Source organism: Hyla sarda, chromosome 6 (assembly GCF_029499605.1).
Source record: "Hyla sarda isolate aHylSar1 chromosome 6, aHylSar1.hap1, whole genome shotgun sequence".
Classification (NCBI taxonomy): domain Eukaryota; kingdom Metazoa; phylum Chordata; class Amphibia; order Anura; family Hylidae; genus Hyla; species Hyla sarda.
Genome location: NC_079194.1, coordinates 195080969 through 195106831, shown reverse-complemented (window position 1 = coordinate 195106831; position 25863 = coordinate 195080969). Strand labels below are relative to the sequence as shown.

The window sequence follows — 25863 nt, the reverse complement described above, 5'->3', positions numbered from 1 at the left end:
GAACAAAAATGCAATGCCAACATACAAGCAATGTCACATGATTAGTCCAAATTCTTTATTTTTTTTCTAATGTTGCAATGTATTTTGATTTGAGATTAAAAACTGTTCAGTGTTACAAATATGAAATAATAGAAGACACCTGGGAGGGTGGAAACACTTTATCACAGCACTGTAAAACAGTTCAGATTGTCATTGCCTCAAAGAGCATGAATTTCAAAAATTGATTTGTGCGTGGGCTTTTTAACAGATGTTCTAGCTTTTCTACAATGTGTCACAGCCTTTTTGATATTTAACGTATAAATCATCTATTTTCTTAAAACCCATCTTTTTTTGCTACAGATTTATGACATTGTTTTCACTCTTCTCTCTCCTGATTGACAAGGCTTTGAACATACTGATTTCCTTTCTGCAGGTGCCTTGTGCTGCCAGTCTTCATAAATAACCCCATTAAAATGTATTTAAGAGATCAGAGTCTATTCTGCCAGATGTAGAGAACAAAAATTAAGCCTCTTTATATTCGGCATCAAAAGAAGATGATCAATCCATGTCCATGTCCTAGAATGATTTCATATATACTGAGATAGGAAAAGGAGTTCAAAATATTGTATAATGTTACATATCAAGATCCAGGGAACAGAGAGCTTTTAGTTTTTTCATCAGCTATAGTAGTGGCTCTGTTCCTGTGTTTGCCTTAGAGGATGAATGGAGTGGTGGACACCCGTGTTAGGATATTTCACCTCCCTTCTCCCATCCCAGTAAATGGACCCCACCGTTTAGCTAGTCATTCCCTGTCCCGTAGATAGTGGATAACTTTTGATTGCAAAATAACCCTTTTAGCCCTAAGGGCCAAGCAGTGAACCCTTTTGGAGCTGACTTTGGACCCAATCACTCATTGTCACTATTAGGGTTTATTGATGATGTGTCCTGTGCGTACAATGGCAGTAAGACATAACTGGTCTTTCCTTTCCTGTACCTGATGAGGAAGCTGGACCGGCTTTGAAACATGTTGGCTTTAACCCCTTTAGGACTCAGCCCATTTTGGCCTTAAGGACTCAGACAATGTAATTTTTACGTTTTCGTTTTTTCCTCCTCGCCTTCTAAAAATCATAACTCTTTTATATTTTCATTGCCAGACTAGTATGAGGGCTTGTTTTTTGCATGACCAGTTCTCCTTTGTAATGACATCACTCATTATATCATAAAATGTATGGCACAACCAAAAAAAACTATTTTTGTGGGGAAATTAAAAAGAAAAACCCAAAAAACTGTAAAAATGATATGTGTTCTTTATTTTGAGGGTCAATTTGATTAAAATGATACCCATTATTGCATACTTTTATATTATTGTTGAGCTTAAAAAAAAATCACAAGCTTTTTAACCAAATTAGTACGTTTATAATCCCTTTATTTTGATGACTTATAACTTTTTCATTTTTCCGTATAAGCGGCGATATGAGGGCTCATTTTTTGCGCCATGATCTGTACTTTCTTTTTGATACCACATTTGCTTATAAAAAAACTTTTAATAAATTTTTTATAATTTTTTTAAATAAAATGTATTAAAAAAGTAGCAATTTTGGACTTTTTTTTTTTTTACGTTCACACCGTTCACCGTACTGGATCATTAACATAGGGGACTATTCATAGCAATACCATGATTGCTAATACTGATCTGTTCTATGTATAGGACATAGAACAGATCAGTGTTATCGGTTATCTTCTGCTCTGGTCTGCTCGATCTCAGACCAGAGCAGAAGACGCCGGGAACCGGACAGAGGCGATCAGCAGCCGGGATCAGCCGCGCATGACCCGGGCATCGCTCCGATGCCCGCGGTTATGTACAGGACGTAAATGTACGTCCTGGTGCGTTAAGTACCACCGCACCAGGACGTACGTTTACGTCATGCATCCTTAATAGTGTTGCTCGCGAATATTCGCAATTCGAATATTATTCGCGAATATCGCATATTCGCGAATTCGCGAATTTCGCGAATATAGCGCTATATATTCGTAATTACGAATTTTCATTTTTTTTTTATTATTTTTTTTTTTTTCTTCACAGTACACATCACAGTGATCACCCCTCTCTGCTTCCAGCTTGTGTGGTGTAAAGAAGGCTCTAATACTACTGTGTGAGACTGGCGTGCGAAAATTCGCATCTGCGAAAATTAGTGTATGCTAATTTTCGTATATACGAATTTTCGGGTATGCGAATTTCCTATATGCTAATTTTCGCATATGTTAATTTTCGCATACGCGAAAATGCGCATATGCGAAAATAAAACGAGAATATAACGAATATGCGAATATTCGCGAATATATGACGAATATTCGTCCATATATTCGCGAATATTCGCGAATTCGAATATGGCCTATGCCGCTCAACACTAATCCTTAAGGGGATAAAATAGAATACAAGTTTTCTATGTCGAAGAACATCTTGTGGATTTTATAATGGGCAGCTCCTTACTATGCCGGAGGAGAAAGTGTTGGTGATTACTTTTATTTCCTTTACACAAGACACAGATTCAGTTTGATGTCTAACACTGTTTTTAAGTATATTGGCAAAGGCAGAGTTTATTGATGTTGCATTGACAGCCATCTGTGGTTGATCTGGGAAATCCTAATACTATAGTACTATAATCTGGGATCTGGGAAATCCTAATACTATAATGCTAACAGTACATGCACCGACTTTTAAGAAGCATTTTCTGTGATATAGTTGTAGTGTGTTTGTCTCAAATTACTCTTTTTCCTTTAGAAAAAGACAAGTGTCGACCGCTGTAATTTAAACTTGCCTGTTTACTAAACTTTTTCTTCACTTAACGTGATAGAACAATCTCATCAGTTTTAACTCTCCATAGAGGCACAAAAGCTTAAAGGTAAATTGTCATCAGTTTATTCTGCTAAGAGATGCAAACACCATTGGACAGCAAACTGCACCTGATGGTGGTTGTTGGGCTACTACATTGACACTTTGCGGGCATCAGCTATATGAAATATACAGTTTGCTTTTTTTACACTAATGTATTAGCCACTAAGGTGAATGATGAGGGTTATGTTGGGTGTAGTAGTCCCAGACCCTGATGTAAATTTCATTTTTTAGAGTGGTACTAACCCAGTGTTCACTTTACTCACTCTTTAGGGACAATCTGTGACACGATGCTTGGAAAGACCCATCCATGGCAATCTTTCTGATGTGGCAAACAGGCAGCTTTGAAAAGATTGTAGGCCCAAAATAGATCAGTGTACGGCAAAGAGGCCCTTGTTCAACATCTTCTATTTTGAATAACAAAATTCAGCTTATCTGAGACTGGAGTTCTCCATACAGTACCAGCACAGTGTCGACAAAAACAAGGTTTTAGAACAAAGACTTAATTGTAGACTTAGACAGGTGTCATGTGGCCTATGTGTATGGTATGTCTAGTAGTAGGAAAGTTCAGACCACTTAAATTTATCACCTCAGTAAGAGTTGAAGGACACATATGTGGCTTTGTGAAACCGGAGCCAGAACTCTGGCTTGCAGGTTTAGGTCTTTCCATTTCTCAGGAGAGGAAGGTTGGATTGGTGACTTTCTTTGGCAAATATTGGTTAGGAGTGACGTGTACAAATGACTGAGCTGTACAAAAATGGAAAAACATTAACATTACGACCATGGCTGCCAGAATCCAGCATTCTGAACATGATGATAAGAAAACCGGGGTGACTACAGGGAGATTGCGGGGGTCCCAGTGGCTGCCCTAAAGAAAAGATGTCTAGGGGCGGAGTACCCCTTAAAGCCATTCAATAACTCTCTGGTGGATAGTAACTGGTACATCTGTACATTACTTTAACAGGTATACAACGGTGTCTGCAATTCTTAGCAGCAAGTTGAGCTTTAATGGTTATTTTCACACAATGTAGTGCAATTTCTTAAACATTGCAAACAAACCTTGTAAATATTGCAACCGTAAACAAAAAAATGTATAGAGTCTAGCAAAGGAAAATTGTTCACCCAACCCTCATAGTTACTCATTGTATTGTGTATTGCAAGATCCTAGTATTTGTATTCCCCTCACAATAATATTCTCTCTTTTGTTACACATACAGGAGGACGTCAGTCCTGCTACAGTTATGCTCTGTGAATTACTCTACATAAATTGTTTATCTTTCAGTCAAGCAATGATGATTATATAGGAGCAGTTATTTCCTCTCTGCGCCTTTGTACTTTTTAAGCATTTTGTAAACGGCAGCTCTATATGAACACTGGCATTCACTACTTTAAAGAGCACTCCGTTCTTTTAAACAAGCACAATGGGGCAGAAAATCAGTCTTGAAAAAAAAACTGACTCAGCATGAGCAGTACTTGTACAGATAAATGGAAAATACAGTGTTGATAACTTGTCAAAACAGCTCTTTCAGCCTCTTATATCAAACACACTTTCCTTTATGTAGGGTCAGTCTTGTCACTATGCCTCAACCTGCATGTATGCATTAGCCATTTGTCACTTTGTCCTGTAATTGAGAACCAAATGTCTCCTGTTATGACAAGCTATATCTGCATAGAGATAAAACTACAGGATGAGGAAGAACTGGGGAACTAGTCAAACGCAGTAATTTCGAGGATGAACATAGTGAACGTTGTTTTAACTTGTCTAAGGTAATTTAAAGTCCAGGTGGTGTCAGATTCATTCACAAGGTTTGCTTTGAATCTTATTCGACTTTCACTCAGAAATACAATTTTTTCTAAAATACAAGTAGATTAATTCCTGTTTTAATTGCAATCTATAGCTTATGCCTCTAGGACCTCACCAATGGTGCATAGTGATGTGGGCAAAAATAGATTATAACAGCGTTGCTCAGAAATAGTTTTTTAATTCAGATTATAAAATATAAATATATAAAACAATAACAAAATAACACATTACATCTAATGAAAATCTCACTGGGCCCTAGTGAGATTTCCGAAATAAAATATAAAAAATCAATATAAAAATAAATTAGTGTTCCAATGAGTCCTTGAATCTGCAGATAAAAAAATTATAAAATCCGCAAAAGGTGTAGATGGATATTTGGTTTTGTGGCAGAATAATTTTGTAACATAAAGTCAAATGTAACAAAAAATCAGTGATCAAAAATGAATGAATGATACAGAGTATCTCTCACCACTGCTTCTGGCTTGATGGGTTTTGGTGGATGGATCGCAGCCTTGTGTTCCTCGTATGCCCCAATATGGTGAAGGTCTCCCTTAGCAGCCCCGTTGGCAGGGGGGCGCAAATAGATGTTGCATATCGTGGGCTCCGATGGCGGAGGAGCATGCAGCAGACTTCAGCGCTGGGGACCTCGTTCGCTAGCCGGCTTACTACAGATGGTACTGGTCTGGCACTCCGGCAGGAGTGTCAGTCGGCTCGGGAGCGACAACGGGTCTGGCGGTGATGGTATGCCGGGAGCGGTGGAAGGTCCGGGGATGGCGTCCCACGTGGAAGCAGGAGGTAAGGCTGTGCGATGTAATGGATGGTTGCAGCCAGGCAGGGCGGAATGAGACTGATTTAACTCCTCTGTTGCCAAAAACATATATGTTTGCAGATGGACACTGATAATGGCTGTGTGAACAGTGCCAGATTCCTAAACGCGTTTTGGGCTGCTGGGAAACATGAACCTCCGACCCCTTCCTCAGTAGAAATGTGTATATGTTTTTTATCATATACACATTTCTACTGAGGAAGGGGTCAGAGGTTCATGTTTCCCAGCACCCCGAAACGCACACAAGGCTGCGATCCATCCACCAAAACCCATCAAGCCAGAAGCAGTGGTGAGAGATACTCTGTATCATTCATTCATTTTTGATCACTGATTTTTTGTTACATTTGACTTTATGTTACAAAATTATTCTGCCACAAAACCAAATATCCATCTACACCTTTTGCGGATTTTATTATTTTTTTATCTGCAGATTCATGGACTCAATGGAACACTAATTTACATAGTTACATAGTTAGTACGGTCGAAAAAAGACATATGTCCATCAAGTAATTTATTTTTATATTTATTTTTTATATTTTATTTCGGATATCTCACTAGGGCCCAGTGAGATTTTCATTAGATAGTGCCAGTGTAATGTGTTATTTTGTTATTGTTTTATATATTTATATTTTAAAAACTGAATTAAAAAACAATTTCGGAGCAACACTGTTATAATCTATTATTGCCCACATCACTATGCACCATTGGTGAGGTCCTAGAGGCATAAGCTATAGATTGCAATTGATATTCATTATTGTTGCCGGTGGGGTCCGGCTTTAGCTTTGACTTCCTCGGTCCTTCTGTTGTGAGCTGCACCTAATTTTAAGTAATTCCTGTTTTAACCTATAAAAATTATATATATATATATATATATATATATATATATATATATATATATATATACACACACACACACACACACACACACACACACACACACACACACACACACACACCGTATATACTCGAGTATAAGCCGGGTTTTTCAGCACGATTTTTCGTGCTGAAAACACCCCCCTCGGCTTATACTCGAGTGAACTCTCCACCCGCAGTGGTCTTCAACCTGCGGACCTCCAGAGGTTTCAAAACTACAACTCCCAGCAAGCCCGGGCAGCCATCGGCTGTCCGGGCTTGCTGGGAGTTGTAGTTTTGAAACCTCCGGAGGTCCGCAGGTTGAAGACCACTGCGGCCTTCAACATCATCCAGCCCCCTCTCACCCCCTTTAGTTCTGTACAGTACTCGCCTCCGCTCGGCGCTGGTCCGGTGCTGCAGGACTGTCCGGAGAGGAGGTCGTCCGGTGGATAGTGATTCCGGGCTGCTATCTTCACCGGGGAGGCCTCTTCTAAGCGATTCGGGCCCGGCCCCAGAATAGTCACGTTGCCTTGACGATGACGCAGAGGTACGTTCATTACCAACGTACTTCTGCGTCATCGTCAAGGCAACGCCTCTATTCCGGGCCCGAAGCGCGGAGAAGAGGCACCCCCGGTGAAGATAGCAGCCCGGAACCACTATCCCACCGGACGACAGTCCTGCAGCATCGGACAGTCCTGCAGCACCGGACCAGCGCCGAGCGGAGGCGAGTACTGTACAGAACTAAAGGGGGTGAGAGGGGGCTGGATGATGTCGAAGGCCGCAGTGGTCTTCAACCTGCGGACCTCCAGAGGTTTCAGAACTACAACTCCCAGCAAGCCCGGACAGCCGATGGCTGCCCAGGCTTGCTGGGAGTTGTAGTTTTGAAACCTCTGGAGGTCCGCAGGTTGAAGACCACTGAGGGCAGATGATGACAAGAGGATGATGAAGGGGGAGGTGTGGGATGATGACAAGAGGATGATGAAGGGGGGGTGTGGGATGATGAAGGGGGGTGGGGATGATGACAAGGGGATGATGAAGGGGGGTGTGGGATAATTACAAGGGGATGATGAAGGGGGTGGGGATGATGACAAGGGGATGATGAAGGGGGGAGCTGTGGGATGATGACAAGGGGATGATGAAGGGGGTGGGGATGATGACAAGGGGATGATGAAGGGGGGGTGTGGGATGATGACAAGGGGATGATGACAGGTGATGATGATGAGGGTCTGGATGATGACAGGCGGTGATGATGATGAGGATGTTAATGACGGGGGTCTGGATGATGACAGGGGGGGGATGATGTATTTCCCACCCTAGGCTTATACTCGAGTCAATAACTTGGATTTTGGGTTGAAATTAGGGGCCTCGGCTTATACTCGGGTCGGCTTATACTCGAGTATATAAGAGATATATATATATATATATATATATATATATATATATATAGTTTTATAGTTTTATAGTTTTTGGAAATATGGATAAGTTGAGTACCATGACCTCACTTACACAGGGGCAAAAAAATAAAATACAACTGTACAAAACAATAAAAAAAAAATAAGCAGAGAACACTTACGGTTAGTTCCCATCATGTCAGGGTGATGACTGGCACCCCATTGTACAATTGCAGGGTGCCAATCTGTTGCCATGGCAGCCAGAGGCCTTCTGAAGACTTTAACCCTTTAAGGATAAAGGGTATAAATGTACGTCCTGGTGCACTTCAACTTAACGCACCAGGACATACATTTAAGTCCTTTACATAAAGTGAGCACAGGAGCTGCGCTCGCTTCATGCACGGCAGGCCCTGGCTGCTAACAGCAGCAACGGACCCACCAGTAATGGCAGACATCAGTGATCACGCTGATGTCTGCCATGTTACTATACCGACCGCTCTGCCATTGCAGGCGCGCACTGACGACGATTCTCTCTCTCTTTGGATCAGCGTGATCATAATCTGAGGAAGGGGGCTGAGTACACTGTTCGGCACTTGGATGGAAGCATGATCCTTATCAGTATCTGAATTATTGTTTGCACGTTTCTATCCTACCCTTATGTGTTATATGGTGGCCCTAATAATCTTGCAGATAATCTTCACTAGGCTGCAAGGCCATATATGCCATTATTTGAGGTTTATTCTCTATCACTATACACCCCTGATGACGTCACACTGACCAAGTGACAGGGACGCGTTGGGAGAAGTGACGCAGTATGCTTGTGTATGAAATACATACATTGGTCATTTTGGGTATAGTGTAAACTGTACAGGAATAGATTGATATACTATAGTACACATTTATTTTGTTTCCTTGGCATTGACAAGGACGTGACTTCAATATCTGTCATAGCCCATGTCATTCATTTTTTTCATCGAAATACATTTTTATACATATCTTTTAGTGTACTTATTAAAGGTTAAGTTTTATGGCACCTTCCCTTCACTGGTTTGGTCAGCTGGTGACTCTTTGCTTGCATCTGCCATTAACCCCTCAGATGCTGTGATCAATATTTATTACAGCATCTGCATTAATGCGGCGCTTCTGAAGGCTGAGCTGAGGCGGGGATCACATCAGTCAAGATGGCGGACGGAGGTTATATCATTTGCCTCTGTTGGTCATTACGGGGACTTCTTCCCTTGTCTGTCTTCGAGAAGACCAGAGAAGTAGATCGCCGATAATACTGATGAGTGTTATGTACCTTATATTATGTTATGCACATCTTCAGCACCTTCTGCATTTATTCCCTGTCTGCTTCTCTGCCTGCGGCATTGCTCAGCACAAGACAGCATGGTATAAGAACAACACATTCTACCCAAAAAGTTAAAAAAAATGTCCCAATAAAGATTCCTGGCAGGGACATTCCAAGCAAAAAACGTATTAAAGCAAGTACAGTGTGCAATAACATTATGTTAGTATGTTATACATATTGGGGTCATAATTTTATTTGAATACAATTTTCTGAAACTGGAACACCCCTGTTAGGGCTAGTAGGTTACCTACATCCCCCACCATTCCTTAGAGGCCCACTTAAACCCGTGCACCTAAACCATCTCTAGGGGCCTACTCTTCCAACACAAACCGAGTCATGTCTGGCCTCTACTATGGTGTACCCCTGTTACATACCCTTACTCAGATTGTAAAATTGGCAACTAAACAGCAATGAAAACTTTATGTAGTTATAGGAATTCTCACATTGGGACAGCGATACAAGGTCCAAACAATGCCCAGCGTTTTTTTTTGCTGGTAATTAGCAGCAACTCTGTATAGTCAACACTCTATTGGAAAAACGGTGGCATTGACAACTTGCGGCTGCTGCTGTGTGAGATGCAGTGTGACGTGGTGGAAATGCAACGTGGTCAATAAAACCACTGAGCTCTTTTAGCAGCATGAGAGGCTCTTAGATTGTTTATCTTGCAGCAGTCAAGTGTTCTCATTTTGACTGAATATTTAAAGTGTACCTGTCGTCAACAAAAACTTTTATATAATGTAGATAATTCCATTATATGTATATTTGTAATATACATTGATTGCAAATTGTGTATATTTTTGGGTGAACAAATGCTTTCCCTACAGCTATTGTCTGTGTGTCTCTATGATGAGTCCAAAAACAGGAAGTGTGGGTAGGACAAGCAGTGATCTGTGCAGACTCCTGGTTTGTCAATCATCTTGATGTGTGAGCTAGGATCATGTTAAAGAGCCTCAGTGCACACTGTCCTGCTTTTTCTTACTACACAGAGCCCTATTTGTCCACCCTCACTTCCTGTATTTAGACTCCTTGTAGAGACACACGTGCAATAGCATGACCAATGTATATTACAAATATACATATAATGGTATTATCTACATAGTATAAAAAGTTTTTGTTGAGGACAGGTACACTTTAAGAGTGACAAGATACTTCTGATGATATATCCTTGAGCAAATAGTTATAGAGATCTGGGAGATGACATGTGGTGTAGTGTTACGTTTTGATTTCATGCCAAATAATTCAGTGTTGTAAACTGACATATTCACAGAAAATTTTATGTAATTTTAAAGGGAAATGAATAACTTTTAAATAGGTCAACTTCATTTTAAGTACATATGTAGAAAGATAGGTACACAGATAGCCCAAGTAGATGTACTAGATATACTGTCAAACAATAGATAGATAGATAGCAACAGAAGAATGCAGCAGCACACTGCCAGCACAAAGATATAGGTATTCTTTGTCTAGATAGATAGATAGATAGATAGATGATAGATAGATAGATCATAAGCAGTACTTCAAATTAATAAAGCAAAAATTAAATAAAAACTCTATATGTATAGGCATGCAATCTTGCAGGCCAGCTCTGTTGCAGTGTAATGGTGTACAGCATAGGTATATAGTATATAGTAATTCTGTATAACTTAATAACATTCAGAAAGTGGAAGAATTATACAGAGTGATATAAGAAAAATTGTGTGCATGCATACAGATGTGTCCTTTCTTAACTTATATTTAAACCCAACATTCTGACTTGCATAGTATGAATCTACGTTTCACAACAACATGATTTGGTGACACACTGGCATTATATGAGGTTTATATCCTGTGTTTGTCTATGAGTCAACACCCATTAACAGGGGTGGACTGACAACACTCAGTGCCCCTAGTCCAAAAAAATCAAGGGCCCCCTGCACTGCTCCGCCACTGGTCACAATTCTGCCCCTATTCCTCCCAAATCCCTCCACCACCCCTACACACAAAATTAACGAAATTATATATATATATATATATATATATATATATATATATATATATATGAAAAATATATACCACCACACAATAACTTGATTATACCACCCTACTGTACTAAATAAAACCACTATATACAGACCAGTATACTATACATGATCTGTATACTATATAAGTGATTATGTACAGGTTGCATATAGCGGTAGATACCAGCTGTACAGAGATCTGTGTACAATATAAGTGATTATATACAGGACCATATGACAGTAGATATCGGCTGTACAGAGGACATGCACACCATAGAAGTGATTACAGTTACATCTAGGGACTCACAATTACGTCTTTTCTGATCAGCGGCGTCCTCTTTCTTTTTCTTCTCTTTTCGGATCAGACCGCCATGTCGATCTTTTAACATCTGCAAGACAAACATGTTAGACTCTGCATTTCTTCAGTGCCATCCCCTCCTCTACACAATCTCCCCATCTATAGGCCCACAAACTGTAATAATGCCCTCCTTGGTGTCCTGCACAGTAAAAGGGCAAGTAGGCAGGTAGGCAGGTAAATAGGTAACTAGGAAGGTAGATCAGGAAGCCAGATATGTAGGTAGGTGACTAGCCAGGTAGGTAGGTATCTAGCTAGGTAGTTAGGCAGCCATGTATGAAGGCTAGGTATGTACATAGTAAGGTAGCCAGGTACGTAGGTAGGTAGTTAGGCAGCCAGGTATGTAGGTTGTTAGATAGCCAAGTATGTAGGTAAGTGGTTAGGCATCCAGGTAAAATGTTAGGTAGCCAGTTAGTTAGTCAGTTAGGTAGCCAGCACCCCCTCCAACCAGTGGTGGATCCAGAGTCTAGTCTCAGGAGGGGCAGTATCAGAGTAGTTTGTGTTAGTGGACAGAAAATAAGTTTTTTTTTAATGGAAGTTACAGGTAGGTAATGTCCCCAGGAGGTAGTGGCCCCTAGTAGATCATGCCCCCAGGTAGTTAATGTCCTCCAGGTAGGTAGTCATGCCCCCTGTAGGTAAATCCCCCAGATAGCTGCCCCCTGCATGAAAACCCCCTATGTAGGTAGTAGGTAGCCCTCCTATCAGTTTGATAGTTTGTTCCCATATTAGCTAAGCAGATACATAGTAGATAGTCCCTCACATTTGGTGCAGGCAGCAGAGTTCCCCAACAGTAAGGTGTAGGCAGCAGAGTTCCCCCATTAGGTGTAGGCAGCAGAGTTCCCCCACAGTAGGTGTAGGCAGCAAATTTCTCCCACAGTAGATGTAGGCAGCAGAGTTCCCCCACAGTAGGTGTAGGCAGCAGAGTTCCCCCACAGTAGGTGTAGGCAGCAGAGTCCCCCCACAGTGGGTATAGGCAGCAGAGTTTCCCCACAATAGGTGTAGGCAGCAGAGTTCCCCCACAGTAGGTGTAGGCAGCAGAGTTCTCCCACAGTGGGTGTAGGCAGCAGAGTTCCCCCACAGTAGGTGTAGGCTGCAGAGTCCCCCCCAGTAGATGCAGGCAGCAGAGCTTTTCCCTGCCCCCCCCCCAGTTTGTGCAGGCAGCAGAGTTTTCTCCCTCCCCCAGTAGGTGTAGGCAGCAGAGTTGCAGAGTTTTCCCTCTCCCTCCCCCATTCCCAGGTTGAAAAAAGAAATGATCCTCACTTGATTTCCCATACAGCGATCTTCTCCTCTGGAAAAAGTGCTTTAATGCATGTGTTCATATGAAGTGAATTAACACATATCTATGTAACATAAATATAGGGATAACATAAATAATAGGATTAATTAATTGTACAAGTGTGAAATAAAAACAAAAAGACTAAGCAGTCATAGACCTTGAATACTTGACATTAATGATAGTTCAGTTTCTTGGCACTCCAACTCTGCAGTTCAGCAACACAGCTTGTACTTACTTTTTGTCTTCATTGTATATTTGCCAAATTTCTGGTAGGGACATCGGGGAGATTCTAAAAATGGAAATATTTATGTAGGTCAGGTCCTCAACCTACAACATTTGAATTACACTACACCCTCATTTGTGCATACTCCCATCTACAGAAACCCTAGACCTCCCCAATCCCAGACCTCAGACTACACCCTCTTCAATACACACAACACAGACCCCATTAATTCAGAACCAAGACCATATCCTCATCTATACAGATCCCAGACTAGACAAACCCACCTATACAAATGCCAGATCAGACCCAACATTTCTATAGACTCCAGACCAAAACCTTATTATAAATAGACCCTCATCTGTAAATTTGACAACCAGACACAGGTATCTATATACTCCCTGAACTAGAATCCCATCTATACTTCACACCAAACACCCCCATATATACAAACCTCAGATAGCCACTACATGTATATGTGCTCACTCCAAAGTATATCAGCAGCATATATTGATTTAAACAGAACCATTACCACAGAGGGTTTTTTGCCATCCAACACAACCACACGTGATCAGAAAGCCTTAAAAGAATTTCAGGATTTTTCCGATGTAATAGTGAGATCAGCAGACAAAGGCAGATCAGTGGTTGGGTTGGACCGTGAACTATACCGTAATCTAGTTTGGGACGTAATTGGTGACAAAGTCTCTTATAAAAAACTATCCAGGACCCTACAAATGACATACAGATTAAGCTTAAAATCATCTTGAGCGAGGGCTCCACTTTAGGCATTTTTTCAAAAAATATGGAAGAAAGGCTTTATGTCCCCAATCCAGTATGTCCCATATTCCACTGTCTACCTAAAACGCAGAAAAATGTTTTCCCTCCACCCCTTCGTCCCATTGTGCCGGGAATAGGATCTGTCAATGAGAAATTATCAATGTGGCTGGATAGTCTCTTACAACCGTTAGTCGTCAGGGTCCCCGGTTACGTTAGGGATACAAAAGAATTACTAGTCTCTATCCAGAATTTTAAGTGGGATCAAGATCTATCGTGGCTCACTTGTAATGTCATGTCACTCTATAGTGTAATCCCCCACGATAGAGCCTTATGAGCTCTAGAATACCATTTAAAAACATACAGCAACTATGATGTTATTTTACATCAGTATATACTTGATGTCACCTATTTTCTGCTCACAAATAATTATTTTTCTTTTGATAGATCTTTCCTCCTGCAGACCAGGGGTTGTCCGATGGGGGCCAATTTTTTGTCCTCATTGGCCGACCTCTATATGGCTCTGTGGGAGGAAAGATTCATCCACACACCGGACAATTCATTTCTCCGCAAGGGACCCCCTGGGACTTCTCCATCATTCACAATTTTGTTTCTTATCTTAACAATAACCTGGATAACCTAACCTTTACGTGCAACTTTCATCCTTCAGAAATAGTTTTTCTCAATGTGTCTTTTGTCTCTGATCTGGCTTTGGGCATCATTCACACAAGTCAATATAGGAAACCGCATTCAGATCCATGAATATTGTGAAGAGTAAGGAGAGAGCACATTTTCTGTACAGTGGCAAATGCTAAAAACAAAAAACGACCACACAAAAGCACAGCCCATGGTACTTTTTCCTACAGTTTTTTCCAGACAATACAGCAAAATTAAAAACATCATTAATAGTAATCTTCTGATTCTAATAAAAAAATCATTCTGAATAAAATCTTAGCTACAGGGTCTAGAGACGTTGCTAAGAAAAATCCAACTACTGGGTAATACTAATTTTGTATTACCCAGTTTTTCATGAGATCCCCGATTATGTCCTAACTTACCTCATGGCTTTTCTATGCAAGAAGCCCACAATGCAGGAAAAGTAGGTGCCCTTCATGCAAGTCCATGGTCAAAACTCAAGAGATTTTATATTTTGCCACCAATTGCGTATATTCCATTAGTACATATATCTCTTGCGAGTGTGATCATGTGGTTTATTGCATTAACTGCACAGCTTACTGTGTACAATACAGTCATGGCCGTAAACACCCCTGACATTTTTCAAGAAAATGAAGTATTTCTCACAGAAAAGGATTACAGTAACATGTTTTGCTATACACATGTTTATTCCCTTTGTGTGTAGTGGAACTAAACCAAAAAAGGGAGGAAAAAAGCAAATTGGACATAATGTCACACCAAACTCCAAAAATGGGCTGGACAAAATTATTGGCACCCTTAACTTAATATTTGGTGGCACTCCCTTTGGAAAAAATAACTGAAATCAGTCACTCCCTATAACCATCAATAATCTTCTTACACCTCTCAGCCGGAATGTTGAACCACTCTTCCTTTGCAAACTGCTCCAGGTCTCTCTTATTGGAAGGGCACCTTTTCCTAACAGCAATTTTAAGATCTCTCCACAGGTGTTCAATGGGATTTAGACCTGGACTCATTGCTGGCCACTTAAGAACTCTCTGGCGCTTTGTTGCCATTCATTTCGGGGTGCTTTTTGATATTTGTTTGGGGTGATTGACCCAAGATCTCGGATGCAAACCCAGCTTTCTTACCCAAAATCCTTTGGTAATTCTCAGATTTCATGATACCTTGCACACATTCAAGGCACCCAGTGCCAGGGCAGCAAAACAACCCCAAAAACATAATTTAACCTCCACCATATTTCATTGTAGGTATTGTGTTCTTTACTTTGTAGGCCTCATTCCATTTCGGCAAACAGTAGAATAGAGTGCTTTACCAAAAAACTCTATCTTGGTCTCATCTGTCCACAAGACATTTTCCCAGAAGGATTTTGGATTACTCAAGTTCATTTTGGCAAAACATAGTCATGCTTTTTTATGCCTCTGTGTCAGCAGTGGGGTTCACCTGGGTCTCCTGCCATAATGTTTCACTTCATTTAAATGTCGACGGATAGTTCGTGCTGACACTGATGCTCCCGGAGCCTACAGGACAGCTTGAATATCTTTGGAACTTGTTTGGGGCTGCTTATCCACCATCCGGACTATCCTGCGTTAACACCTTTAATTTTTTCTCTTCCGTCCACGCCCAGGGAGATTAGCTACAGTGCCATGGTTTTCAAACTTCTTGATAATGTTGTGCACTGTGGACAAAGACAAATCTAGATCTCTGGAGATGGACTTGTAACCTTGATATTGTTGATATTTTCCCACAATTTTGGTTCTCAAGTCCACTTTCTGTTGCCCATGCTTAGTGTGGCACACACAGACACATAATGCAAAGACTAAGTCAACTTCTCTCCTTTTTATCTGCTTTCAGGTGTTCTTTTTATATTGCCCACACCTGTTACTTGTCCCATGTGAGTTTAAAGGAGCATCACATCCTTAAAACAATCTTATTTTTCCACAATTTTGAAAGGGGTGCCAATCATTTTGTCCAGCCCATTTTTGGAGTTTGGTGTGACATTGTGTCCAATTTGCTTTTTTTCCCTACCTTTTTTGGTTTAGTTCCAATACGCACAAAATGAATATACAGGTGTATAGCAAAACATGTGTTACTGCAATCCTTTTCTGTGAGAAATACTTCATTTTCTTAAAAAATTCAGGGGTGTCAACATTTACAGCCATGACTGTATGTTGGTTCTACCTCCCGCAAATTAAAGACACTAATCTCTGAACATCTAGCAAGGGCCGAAGCACAGAGCCTTGTTCACACACGTGCACTTTCGAGCACGTCCCCACATTTTCAAGGACATCATGCAGGGAACCTCTCCACCTTACGGCAATTCCCATTTAGCGAGTGATATGTCCACCCAGAGGTGGATACTGGAGAAGCAAGCTTTTAGCACGTGAAGCATGCTAGATTATTAAACTTGGCACACGCGCACCAGTGTCACGATTTGCACACCGGCCACACGCGCTGGCCGTCCCTGCTTTCATCTCCAGCCAGTAGGGCTGGGATGTGCAATGCAGGACGTGCCCGCACGCGAGTCCCAGCCCGTCACTCACCTCGGTCCTCTGTTGTCTTCTTCCCTGCTTCTCAGCTCCAGTGCACGAGTCCCCGTCTCCTAGGGCACGTGCGCAACAGAGCGGTAAGATTTAAAGGATCAGTACGCCCATAATTAAGTTTAACACCTGTGCCTTACTTATAAATTCCTGCACCTCCTACACATTCCTATCGCATCTTTGTTGCCTTGTGCCATTGAGAAAGCTTTGCTATGTCTTGCCTTGCAATGTTTCTGACCCCTTGTTCTGTGACCTGACCTTGCTCCTGTGCCGCCAGCCCCCTGACCTCCTGCTACGTTCCTGCCAGCCCTGACCTTCTGCTATCCTGACTACTAGTTGCTGTATCCCTCCTGTGCCTCAAATCTCCTCAGCCGCCTGTGTGATCAATTCATACCAGGGCTTGCGACCTGGGTGCTGCCTGACGCAGCAGACCATCCCGCTTTCCGCCGGGCTCTGGTGAAAATCAATGGCACCTTAGACTCCTCTGCCTGGTACAGCACGCGTAATCTGCCACACAGGTCCAGTGGATTCACTACCTCCAGTGTTCCTGTCTTCTAACCATGAGTGTTACACCAAGATCTTGCCATGGTTCCCGCTGAGGTACCTTTGCCAGAAGTCGCGGATCTTCGCTCCATTGTGTGTTCCTGCATCGTCTTCAGGGTCCAAGCTATGGTTACCTTTTCCCTCTAAGAATGATGATGATTTCAAGTTTTGTAGAGGCCTCATTACACAGTGCACCATGCATTTGGAGCTTATGTCTCACCAGTTCCCGACGGAACAAGCTAAGGTGGCCTTCCTCATCTGTCTCTTTCCCAAAATTGCCCTGAGCTCCACTTCTTTGGGACCGCGGTGACCCGGTACCCTCTAACTTGATGGCTTTTCTTGCTGAGTTCCGCAGTGTCTTTGAGGAACCCGCTCGTGCCTCTTCCGCTGAGACGGCTCTGCTGAATTTCTGCCAAGTGATTTCCTCCATTGGTGACTATGCGGTTCAATTCTGCACTCTTGCCTCAGAAGTGAAAGTGGACGAACATAGCGAATATGCGAATTTCCCAAACATAGGACGAATAATCGTCAATATATTCGAGTAATATTGCGAATTCGAATATGGCCCCTGCCGCTTATGACTAGTACCTAGATGACATCTTGATCTTCTCTACCAACTTAGAGGAGCATCGTACACATGTTCGTCAGGTTCTTCAGCACCTTCAGAAGATTCATCTCTACCCCAAACTGGAAAAATGAGAAGTCTAGTCTCCCGCTTCTTGGCTACATTGTTTCTCATCAAGGCCTGTAGATGGATCCAGATAAATTGTCTGTGGTATTGGATTGGCCTCGTCCTTCTGGCCCATTCAACGCTTTCTGGGATTCGCTAACTATGATCGTCAATTCATCCCACATTTCTCTTTCTTTGTTGCGCCGATTGTGGCTCTCACTAAAAAAGGCATTAATCTCTAGACTTGGTCTCCTGAGGCCGAAATTGCACAACAAATTTCGGGGGGCTTTATTTCCTTTTACCCCTTACAAAAAGGAAAAGTTGGGGTCTACACCAGGCTGTTAGTGTAAAAAAATTAAATATTTTACATTAACATGCTGGTGTTGCCCCATTCTTTTCATTTTCACAAAATTTGTAACGCAATTTCTCCTGAGTACATAAAATGCTCTGCGGTCGCACAACAAGGCTCAGGAGTGAGAGTGCATTATGTACAGTTGAGGCCTAAATTGGTGATTTGAACAGGGGTGGCTGATTTTACAGCTGTTCTGACATAAACGCAAACAAATAAATACCCACATGTGACCCCATTTTGCAAACTACACCCTTCATGGAACGTTACAAGGGGTATAGTGTGCCTTAACCCCCCTACAGGTGTTTGACGAATTTTCGTTAAAGTTGGATGGGAAAATGAAGAAAACATTTTTTTTCATTAAAATGCTGGTGTTACCCTAAAATAGGAAAAAAGGGAAAATAGGAAAAAAGCCCCCCAAAATTTGTAACCCCATTTCTTCTGAGTAAGAACATACTCGATATGTGGATGTAAAGTGCTCTGTGGGTGCACTACAATGCTCAGAAGAGAAGGAGCGCCATTGGGATTTTGGAGAGAAAATTTGTCCGGAATTGAAGGCCACGTGTGTTTACAAAGCCCCTAGTGCCAATGGACCCCCCCCACATGTGACCCCATGTTGGAAACTACACCCCTCACGTAATGTAATAAGGGGTGCAGTGAACATTTACCCCCCACAGGTGTCTGACAGTTTTTTGGAACAGTGGTCCATGAAAATGAAAAATTTTTTTTTTCATTTGCACAGCCCACTGTTCCAAAGATCTGTCAAACGCCAGTGGGATGTAAATGCTCACTGCACCCTTTATTACATTACGTGAGAGGTATAGTTTCCAAAATGGGGTCACATGTGGGTGGCTTAATTATTATGGCACAACGGGGCACAACACACATGGCCCCTGACTTCCATTCCAAACAAATTATTTTTCCAAAAGCTCAATGGCGCTCTTTCTCTTCTGAGCATTGTAGTGCGCCAGCAGAGAATGTGACGTTCACACATGGGGTATTTCCATACTCAGAAGAAATGGGGTTACAAATTTTGGGGGGCATTTTCTCCTATTACCGCTTGCAAAAATTTTACATTTGGGGAAAAACCAGCATTTTAGTGAAATTTTTTTTTCGTTTACACATCCGACTTTAACAAAAAGTCGTCAAACACCTGTGGGGTGTTAAGGCTCCCTGTACCCCTTGTTACGTTCCTTGAGGGGTGCAGTTTCCAAAATAGTAGGCCCTGTGTTTTTTTTTTTGCTGTTCTGGCACAATAGGAGCTTCCTAAATGCGACATGCCCCCCAAAAACCATTTCAGCAAAATTTGCTTTCCAAAAGCCAAATGTGACTCCTTCTCTTCTGAGCATTGTAGTTCGCCCGCAGAGCATCTTACGTCCTAACATGGGGAATTTCCATACTCAGGAGAGATGGGTTTAGAAATTTTGTAGGGCATTTTCTCCCATTACCTTTTGTAAAAATGGTAAATTTGGAGGAAAAGACTGAAAAAAATGTCACTAGTCGTCAAACACCTGTGGGGTGTTAAGGCTCACTGGACCCCTTGTTGCATGCTTTGAGGGGTGTAGTTTCCAAAATAGTATGCCATGTGTTTTTTTTTTTTACTGTTCTGACACTGTAGGGGCTTCCTAAATGTGGTATGCCCCTCAAAAGACATTTCAGAAAAACTCACTTTCCAAAATCCCATTGTTGCTCCTTGCCTTCTGAACCCTCTACTGCGCTCGCCAAGCACTTCACATACACATATGCGGTATTTCCTTACTCAAGAGAAATTGGGTTACAAATTTTGGGGGGCTTTTTTTTCCTATTACCCCTTGTAGAAATTTAAAAACTGGGTCTACAAGAACAGGCGAGTGTAAAAAATGAAGATTTTGAATTTTCTTCTTCACTTTGCTGCTATTCCTGTGAAACACCTAAAGGGTTAACAAACTTTCTGAATGTCATTTTGAATACTTTGAGGGTGCAGTTTTTATAGTGGGGTCATTTATGGAGTATTTCTAATATGAAGGCCCTTCAAATCCACTTCAAAACTGAACTGGTCCCTGAAAAATTCAGATTTTGAAAATTTTGTTAACATTTTTTAAAATTGCTGCTGAAATTTGAAGCCTTCTGATGTCTTCCAAAAGTAAAAACATGTTAACTTTATGATGCAAACATAAAGCAGACATATTGTATATGTAAATCAATATATAATTTTTTTGGAATGTCTATTTTCCTTACAAGCAGAGAGCTTCAAAATTAGAAAAATGCTAAATTTTCAATTTCTTTTTCATCAAATTTTGGAATTATGTCACCAAGAAATTATCGACAAAAAAATTACCACTAACATAAAGTTGAATATGTCACGAAAAAACTTTCTCGGAATCACAATGAAAAGTAAAAGCATCCCAGAGTTATTAATGCTTAAAGTGACAGTGGTCAGAATTGTAAAAAATGCTCCTGTCCTTAGGGTTATAATGGGCACCGTCCCCAAGGGTTAGATCTGGATGCTGTTTCATACTATTTGCCTGGTGGCTCTGTGGCCTTGTATATCTGGTTGCTTTATAGCTAAATGTTAGGGAACTCCATAGTATGTTAGTATTTTTTTTTCATGCCATACTGTACTGCCTGGCTAAGAGGGAGCAATGCCCAGATATCTAACTACCCTGCTCAGAAGTTACAAAGGCTTAGAGACCAGTGAACATTGCCAGCAATGCAGCTGACAGCTAGAGGTGTAAAGAAAGGATAACCAGAGCAGTGGAGCCAAGCTGAATGTTTTCACCAGTGCTCATTGCCTCTAGCTGTGCCCTTGCTGAAATACTTGGTTGGAGTGGCATGATGCCGCATGCTGCGCTCTTCTTAACTTGTTATGTTTTAAGCCAATAACTGGCTATTCTTTTATTTTATTACACACCAGTACCATTGATTAGTCCAAAAGTGTCTTTACAGTATGTTAAAAAGTATGTGTATCATTCTTTGTATATGACTGTTTATTAATATGTACACTTTTTCATTGTCATCAAGTTAAAGTGTACCTGTCAGATCCCACAAAAAAACAAAACTGTTATATGTTACTCAGTACCTAATCCTGAACATGCAATGTTTATGTCTCCATCGCCTATATTTTACTAAAAAATTGCATATTACAACATATTACAGCTTCCCACAGCAGTGTGTCCCTCTCTTGCCTGCACTGTGAAGGCTCCTCCCCCTTCCTCACTCTAATGACTCATTGCTCTCAGGAGCGAGCCTGTCAGCCCTGCTTTGTAACCCGTTTTCTCTCTGGTTTTATGCTGTACACACACACACACACACATACACTATTGAAGATTGCCTGTACTCTACCATCAAAGACAATATGGTGAGTGTATAACTTACATTTTCCTAAATTAGTGCAAAGGTTTAATGCTAAAAGTACACAGTTTTTTTATGCATATATTTTCTGTTCCTATGCCATTTATGTGTATCAGCCTTTGCCAATCCTGTAATGTTGGGACTTGAAGTTTTGGAATAGTTGGAGGAACAGTGTTTGAATAACTCTTTTTTACAGCAGTGTTGCCTTCAGCTGTGTGCCCACAGCTTTTGCAAAACTACAACTCCTAGCATGCCTTGACATCCTTTGACTGGAGGAACATTTTTGGTAAAACTCTGTGTTACAGAAGTGTTGCTGCAGGCTGTGTTCCTGCCTTGTCCATCAGCCATCTAGTGTCCATGACCCTTGGACACTCTCATGCTGCTGTGGAACTCATCGGTGTCCCAGGAGGTATGGGGAATTTTCAAAGGCAGTTTTCTTTAATAAAATGTAAAAACATTCTTTAAAGAAGTATATTAAAAGAAACTATTGTTTTGCCATGATGTACAACATATAATTTTTTTTCTATCTGACAGTGCCCATTTAATGGGCACTTTATTTATTTTTGACATACCTTAATTATCAGTAATGTATGTTTTAATGTTCAGTTTTTAAATTGCAGTTTTGAAAACTTTAAACAGTTACATTTAAAAACAGTAGTATCAGACTTTTCTTTACCTATTATCCACATTGGCTGTTTTTGGCTTTTACTTCAAAAACTGCATTAACAAATCTAAATATGGGAGCACATCATATATTGCTTGATAAAACACCCCTATGGAATAGGGATGGAACATATAGGTGAAAAAAAGGTTAATTTACTAAGGTTGATTTTGTGTCATGCTGATCTTTTTTTGCTTTTTTTTATGATGTGGACACAGGGATAGTGCCTGAAGGCTTTTAACCATCAATCAGGGGCATAGCTATAGGGGGTGCAGAGGTAGTAGTCGCACCAGTGCCCTGGTACCTAAGGGGGTATCAAAGCACATCTGCTACTAGCCTGCCAATCAATGCATGGACTTCATTAATACATGTTTGTTACCAGTGAAATGCCCATTCTAGTTGGTCGGATATACCAGCAATTGACATATCTCTTAGATCTGGACTGTTTGTAGCATGGTACGTTGAGTATGGTTTCAAGTTACAATGGTTCAGACAAGACTATCTTATGCTGAAAGCATTGTAACCTGAGACGATTGTAACCTAAGGAACCACTGTATTTGTAAACTCATCCACTTTTGTTGCCAGTACTTAACAGCCAATGCATCTTGCATTAGTAAAACATGATGTTTTGCTGTCATTTCTAAAATAAGCTTATTTTATCTACAATTTTTTTTGTCATTTAGTGAACTACGCTAATAAAATCTATTGTTTTCAGTCAGGTTTCTTAAGGACACGTTCAAGTGAATATTTTATATCATCTATACCGGAGCATCTTGCAGAAAAGCACAACTTTACCTCTCCTGAAGGACATCACCCACATGTACTCTATAAGCGATCAGCGGAAAGTAAAGTAAATCTTCACTCAGGAAAGCAGTTTTATGGCTCTGCAAACCAGTCACATGGTAATGGACAAAAACAACATTTTTGTGGAAGGCACAAAAAATGTAAGTAGATAATTAAAAAAAAAAAAAAAAAAAAAAATATATATATATATATATATATATATATATATATAAAAATATATATATATATATATATATATATATATATACACATATATGTCTATCTATGTCTCCCACCATCACTACTGAATAATCAGAACATTTCACCAGAAGGTGGGCTTCACTTTTCAAGGTCTCCTTGGGCTTGTAGGGCTTCCTGTAATGCCCTGATTCAATGATCAGACTGTGGCCATTTAGTAATGTTTATGTGCAATGTTTTTGAGTCCATTTTTCAACTCACTGATATGTCTTTTGATCTTGGTGTATCGCGTTCTTGATTCCGCCATTTTTGAGGCTGTGCTGATATTTTAGTTAGGCTGGATTTGGATGCATTACTCCAGGATAACTGGTTTGTCTAGGGCCACATAGTGTAGCAAGGTTCCATAATGATAAGATCTTGGACCTCTACTGTGTAAGTTAAAAATGTTTTGAAAGTTTTTAATATATTATATGGTATATAAAATGGTAGCCTTAACAACATACAACTGATTCTTCAAAAACAACCTAAAAGTCCTGCAACTTTTTGAAATGCAGGAATGACTAAAAAGAAACTACTGTAGATGTTAAAGGGGTACTCTGGTGGAATTTTTTTTTAATCAACTGGTGTCAGAAAGTTAAACAAATTTGTAAATTAATTCTATTTAAAAATCTTAATTCTTTCAGTCCTTAACCACTTAAGGACCAAGGACGTTCCCGCACCCTGGGCTTTAAGGACCAAGGACGTTCCAGAACGTCCTGGTGTTTCTTCGGTCTCTGCCGCGTGCCGGGCAGAGATCGGAACGGCATGTCTGCTGATATCGTTCAGCAGGCATGCCGTGCAAATGCCTAGGGGGGGGGTCCCGGGACCCCCGCATGTCGGCAAAATCACGCAAGCGATCTTCAGCGATTCGGGTCATTCGGGTCACTTGTGACCCGATTACCCGGTAATAAATGGTGATCACCGCCAATCACCTGCCGTTGCTGGGGAGCGGTGACAATACTGTCACCGCCCCAGCAACGCTGCTATTGGCCGGTGATTGTCCAGCCAATAGCAGTGTGGCAGAGGAGGTGTTAACGGTCCCTTCCTGCTGCTGCACCCGCTCTCTCAGTTCAGTCAGCGGGTGCAGCAGTGAGAAGAAGCCGTGGATCCCCCTTCGGAGCTCCGGATCAGAAGCCTTAGATTAGGGACAGCGGATTGCAGAGACAGGTAGGATTCAATAAAGTAAAAAAAAGTTACAAAAAAGTAAAAAAAAAAAAGGCCCCCCCCCAACCAGTACCACCTAATAGGTCCCCAGGGTCCTATTAGGGTCTGATCCCTGACCCTCGGTCTTATTAGTGGTTCAAGGAGCTGCGTGCGCCATCCATTTTTTTTTGGGCCGCAGCTTTTTTTTTTCTTGTAATAAAATGAAAATCCCCCCTGACCCCCTAATAGGTCCCCCAGGGTCCTATTAGGGTCTGATCCCTTACCCCGGGTCCTATTAGGGGTTAAGGGAGCTGCGTTTGCCACCCCTTTTTTTTGGGCCACAGCTTTTTTTTTTTTTCTATTACTGTTATTACACTTTTTACACCAAGCACCACACACTACATACTTCTCATCAGTTTTAAGGGGAGACTCATCTTCCGCTAGTATATTCCCTCGAAGTGGGCGCTGTATGGCGTGAAGCTCTATAAACTCTGTGAGAGTACCTCCGGGTACACTCTCAAGTTTAGAGTGTAAGAGGGACGAGATTCCCGTATTGAACCCCCAGAATGTCCCCCCACTCTGGGTGTTAGCGGGAAACTCGTTTGGGAGCTTGTGCACCCATTGCTGGATAAGGGTTTCCACGTGTATCTGGATAATTTTTATACCAGCATCCCTCTGTTCACATCCCTTGCCGCCAGATCCACGTCCGCTTGTGGGACCATGCGGAAAAACCAGAGAGGCCTACCTCTAAATTTTGTTAAGACGCCTATCCCCAAGGGTGAGTCCTGTGCCATTACCCATGATAACCTGTTGTTGGTGAAGTATAAGGATAAGAGGGATGTCCTTATGCTCACCACTATTCATAGGAACGGCAGCACCCCTGTCCCTGTGCGAGGTACCGTGGGACCGGTCCTCAAGCCCGATTGTATTCTGGACTACAATCGGTATATGGGGGAAGTTGATCTCTCAGATCAAGTCCTCAAGCTATACAACGCCATGCGGAAAACACGGGCATGGTACAGGTTGCCATGTACAACGCTTTTGTACTATCCCAGTACGCTGGCAACACAGGGAAATTCCTCCAGTACCAAGAAGAAGTCCTAAGGTTCCTGATTTTGCTGACCGGGAAAGATCAGACTGGACTTACCAAGGGTTTGGAGTTATAGGCGCCAGGATCGTCCCAGGCCAACACTTTCCAGGTGAGATGTCCCCCCCCCCCAAGTGGAAAGAAGGTA

At 41.4% G+C, this 25863-nt stretch overlaps 1 protein-coding gene across 1 annotated transcript in view; it reads left to right on the top strand.

Annotated features, from left to right (window-relative positions):
• The window catches only part of ADAMTS18 (ADAM metallopeptidase with thrombospondin type 1 motif 18), a 130421-nt gene that overhangs the window by 29208 nt on the left and 75350 nt on the right, over window positions 1-25863 (top strand). The window contains exon 4 of the mRNA XM_056526108.1: window positions 23181-23409. Coding sequence (XP_056382083.1) covers window positions 23181-23409 — 229 coding nt within the window. The remainder of the gene's footprint in view (window positions 1-23180; window positions 23410-25863) is intronic.